The sequence below is a fragment of the Nerophis ophidion genome, linkage group LG02, assembly GCF_033978795.1.
Source record: "Nerophis ophidion isolate RoL-2023_Sa linkage group LG02, RoL_Noph_v1.0, whole genome shotgun sequence".
Lineage (NCBI taxonomy): Eukaryota > Metazoa > Chordata > Actinopteri > Syngnathiformes > Syngnathidae > Nerophis > Nerophis ophidion.
Genome location: NC_084612.1, coordinates 17,288,217 through 17,293,224, shown reverse-complemented (window position 1 = coordinate 17,293,224; position 5,008 = coordinate 17,288,217). Strand labels below are relative to the sequence as shown.

Below are 5,008 nucleotides of genomic sequence, written 5' to 3'. Positions count from 1 at the left end.
TATGGATATAATATTGTTGATTTTAAAGAAACATGAAACTGTTTATATTCATTAATTTTATGTAATAGTTTAGTTTGCCCCTCTATTTTTCAAAAAAATCATACGAGAAGAGCAAATTTATTTTTTTTATACTTGACAGTTACTAATATTTGGTCAAACATTGTCTATTCAGCTATATGGCTTTCATCATGGTAAGAGTTAGACCTTCGATCTGACTATTTCTATTTCTGTTGTTATTACGGTAGATGGCTTTGATGTAATTACTCATTTTTGATGTGGCAGAAAAACCCGGTCTAATGGCACATTTTATTCTCTGTAGAAGTTTCCAGGCTACCAGGAAGAGAAGAAGCGCTGTGAATATCTACACCAAAAACTGTCCTTCATCAAGCAGCTCATCATGGACTACGATGTATCTCGGGCTTCCTCGTAGCGATGGCTCTCCCTTCCGTGCTCACAGGGAAGACGTGTAACACTCATGGACAATAATAACCTTCAAGATGATTTCAATGAGGCCCCGAACAGGGATCGTACAAATAGTCTTACATTTTTAAGCAGGTTACTTGTAAAGTGAGAAAGACAAACACTGAACAGCAACAACTTCCAAATGCACATGAGAGGGGCGTCCTTTGTGACGCTGCAAGAAAGCCTTGTGGTCCGCTGCTTAGCTAGTGCCTCCTGTTCTCTGCTGTAACATTGACTTTTGTGTTAATTTATCTTTTAACCAAAGTTGATTTCCTCTGGTTCAGCATCATATTTATATAGATGTACACACCCTCCATCTATCTGATTGCAGCTGACTTTGAATTAGATTTCTTGCTTAAAGCTGCTGCCCCCAATGCACTTGATTATTAAGTATTTATTCAGCACAGCCTCTCAGTTTTGACTTAAATTGGTTGGTGAATATTTGACGTTTCTCGCTCATTCATTTCTTGGAACTGCTGATGTATTTATTTTAAGGCTGCCTTCTTCCGTCCTCTAATGCGGGCCTTTTGGTAGATTAAGGCATGGGGTCACATGACATCTTATCCAAACACTGGGAGAGAAGAAAGGGAGCGGAGTAACCTTTAGCCTTATGTAACTTATACACTTCCTGTAAAAGCTGGCATTTTTTCCACTTTTTTCCCCACTCTCTGTTTTGTAGAAACAGCATGTCCTTGCAATTTTCCAACTATAAGGTGTTAGTTTTAGGGCCGTAAAAGATAAGGCAGCGTCTGTGTAAATGACGACTGCGATATCAGGACATGGGTGTTAAATTTTGACGTCAAGCTAATCCCGTTGTCTTCTGTTGAAATAAATTGCCACTGTGTGACAAGTTACATGTACTGTATATTGTCATTTAAGTATGTGTTTACCAGGTGAAAATGCTCGTAGCCAAAGTCGAATGTTGTGTCGTTACAAAGTTGCGGAAACACGACACTTTGCAGGGTTCTTTCTGTGTTAAAGGTGAAGGAGGATCTTCTGTGATGTTTTTGAGTTTTCACTCTGCGTGAAAGTTTTTTTTAACAAAAAAAAAGCCATTACAGCAAATTTTTTGCGAACCTGATTTTGTGCGTTAGGGTGTTATTACACACGCTTAATATCCGTAAGACGTCTTTCATATCAACTCTGTATTTTAACTAGGGCTGTCTTCATATAGTCGAAGATGTGATTCAGAGGAGTTTGATTTCACTATTTACCCCGCAGGGAGGAATGCGAGTTAATACCTGCTTTGGCCTGGCATACAGCAGGTGTGTTGGAAGGTTATATCGATTGCGTTCATCACCATGTCGTCATACTAATAAAAGACACTTGTGTCCAGACAAGTAGCTTTTAGAAAGTAAGAGAGCATTGCTTCCTGGTGTGATGTCACATTATCAGCTTGCTATGTTTTGGTTGCTCACATCCCTAACTCAATAACATTGATTCTCAACACCCCTACACCCCCACCCCCTTATTGTTCGCTGTCTGCTCTGTCGTCCACAAGTTGCGGACATTCTACGTGTATCTTTTACACTTGAAAAGTGTTTGTCCATCTTAAACATTCATCTATGTTCCAACACATTTATCACCACACATTAAGAGCATTTATGAACTGTTAAGAGATCTATAGCGTAAACTCTTGCTGGTGTAACAGTAGTGGTACGCGTACCACCGTTTCAGTATCCCTGCTCTATATAATCTTTTTGTCTGCAAAACAATATTTTACTAGTAGTGTTTGGAGGATGTTTCTAAATAGGTGACGTGATTGAGGCTCGTCGGGACCCGCTGCCATCAGACACGAAGCTCGCCGAGGCCATGAGGTGTAGCGTTTTTGTTTTTTTTTGCAAAGGTAATAACCCTTTAATTTGTTTGCATACTGAATCGTTATGATTTTTCTTTCTCTATTTCATCAAGTGTGATATGTCCCCCTGATACTGCGCCTTTTAGAGCCGAAAACTTGCCCAACGCCACGTTTATCGGCACCTTTTTTGAGATTTAAAAAAAAAGTTGTAAACTACATTTTGGTTTTGTTCACTTAAATGAAAGACTCTTTTAATATGTATTAACTTTCGGAAATTCACTGTATAAGACAAGTGATAGAGCACATCTAGCACGTTACTGACACCTAGTGACCAGTCAGTATACTAGTACTTGTCTGTTTATTTTTATTATTTAAATGCTTAGTTGACGAGGGCAAAATCTAACAATTCAGATTTACTTAGAAAAAAAACTGGGGTGGGCCGTCCGGGCCAGCAAGGCCTTCTCTGCTGGCCTAACCACAAATCATCATAATTAAAGATAAAATAAAAAAATGTTTATTTACTTTCCCTAAATATCTACAAGTATTCATATTCTCTTCATGTCATATTATGCTCATTCCAGTTTGTTGTTTTTCGGTTACAGTATTTATTCTTCAGAATCAACAATGCGTCTTTGCACTGTAAGTGAACAGGTACATACAGTTGATGGATAATTGCGATAGCCAATTAGCTCACAAGTTGTTAGTAAGGCCTTCTAGCTGGCCTCACGTTGGAAGTGAGATTTACGCGTTCTGTCATTGGATACTCACTGGTTTGAGCCGCGGCGGTGCTATGCAGATCAGCAGAGCCACACCCATTAGCGGATGAATTTTAAATGTAAACAAACAGAACACATACAGATGATAGACATTTGCGATAGCCAATCAGATCACAAGTGGTTGACAGTAGCCTATCTAGGTAGCTTGAGGTTAACGGGACTGCGATTAGATACTCGTCACTCCACAGTAAGTATCCAATCACAAGTTGCAATTTAATGAAGCAAGAAGTGTTGCACCATAGCCATAGCAGAGAAATCACCAATACTCACTTTTTTAACCTACAAAGAAGGAGAACAAAACGTTGATTAGGTGGCAGATACATATTTGCAAGGCCATTTTCAAGAAGGATATTTAAAGAGAAACTACATCTTGTGAGACGACATCAGCCAACCGCGAAAGGCAGCTCAACTGTCCCGGCGTTGAAATGGGCAAATGCCCGCCATTTCTACTCGAATCAACCGACTTAAAGTGGTACCATTTGGCTTATACTGCGTTGATTGGGTGCTCCAAATTGTGAGTTTTGACACTACCACATAAGTTATCTTTTAATAGCTGATCCGGGTTTATTGATTTTTAAATGGGCCAGAATATAGCCCGTTTTTTACACTATTGAGGTGATTCAATACCTAGTAGTGCGCAAATGTGTTTCTGTGTAGTATTTCTCCAGCAATGGTGATATAAATCATGGTATTTTGAGAGGTAATCATTGAATTCTGACATCACTGAAGGCCAAGATGGGAAACGCACGGCCCGCCACTGGAAAAAACATAGTTGAAGACAGCCCTAATTTAAATACAGCATCCGGTGTGAGGTTGTGGTGTATAAATACTTGATGACAGAGCGACAATAGCTTATACACCAGGGGAGAGGTGAGGTTTATACCCGCCTCTGTTACAGCTCTGACGCTACCTCCAAAATTGGAAAACTGCCTGGATCATTGCCTTTTATACAAAATGGCGACATGAACAAAAAATGCCATCTTTTAAGAGCATGTGGTTGTTCTCTCACTCACATTTCAGAAGAATTCCAAAATGACCCATTGGATGTTTTTAGATGGTACTGTCTGTGAGTGACGTTCTTTTATATATTGTCATATATTTGAGTCCGATAGAGAAAAAAAAAAAGGGGGTTACAATATATCAGGTAGCGATGGTTGAGTCAAGGAATAATGAAGCCATATTGGTTAACTAAATAAAAGCATATGCATTTGCTTTCCATGTTGCAGAACTGTTTTTTTTCCACCGTCTTCCAGTAATTCATCAGAACCCTTTTCACTCTTTTTCTAGTTGTTTTTGCACTTAATTAGGAAGAAGGGCCAAACACCAGCAGTACGACTGTGTTGTATATTATTTAGGATAAGCTGCTTTCTAATGCATGACTTGATATATTTGTAATTTTAATACATTAGAATTGGCTATATTTAATGTGTGTGTACCCTACAGTCACAGTTAATCTTTCAAAATTGGGAAACAATTAAATGTTACAAATATTGCATTTTACTGAAGATGACTCTCACCTAGCTTTTATTAAAGAATAATCTGACAAATTCATTTATTACTGGAAGTGTAATTGTAAAAAGATTGAATGAGGTTTCACAATGTGCAATGATGGAATTATTCATAATGAATTGTATTTATAACATATGTATAAACAGTTCTTGTTTTTTGAAAATGTGAATATTTTACCATACAGAATAATTTGAATATATGTGCACCCCTCAAAAGAATAAAACATTAAAGTTATGCGGGGTTTTTTTTATTCTTCTGACGTCTTATTTGCGTTTTAACAAAAATCTGCATACTCCACTAATCAGCTTTTATTATTTTGTAAATATATCTAATTATTAAAATGTGTACCTGCTGCTGCTGTGTACTACTAATTCTTAACGAAACTATCGTCGCGACCATATCCCATAACCTCCGTTTCCACGGAGACGATGTTGCCATGACGACAAGCTACAAACACCAGCTC

At 38.1% G+C, this 5,008-nt stretch overlaps 1 protein-coding gene across 4 annotated transcripts in view; it reads left to right on the top strand.

The window, feature by feature from the left end:
- LOC133537293 (RNA polymerase II elongation factor ELL2-like) overlaps positions 1-1,316 on the top strand; it is a 61,772-nt gene extending 60,456 nt beyond the window's left edge. For all 4 annotated transcript variants that reach the window (XM_061878296.1, XM_061878324.1, XM_061878305.1 and 1 more), the window contains one exon: positions 320-1,316. In XM_061878296.1, the coding sequence (XP_061734280.1) occupies positions 320-430 (111 nt within the window). In that variant the 3' untranslated portion in view covers positions 431-1,316. The remainder of the gene's footprint in view (positions 1-319) is intronic.
- The last annotated feature ends 3,692 nt before the right edge of the window (positions 1,317-5,008 follow it).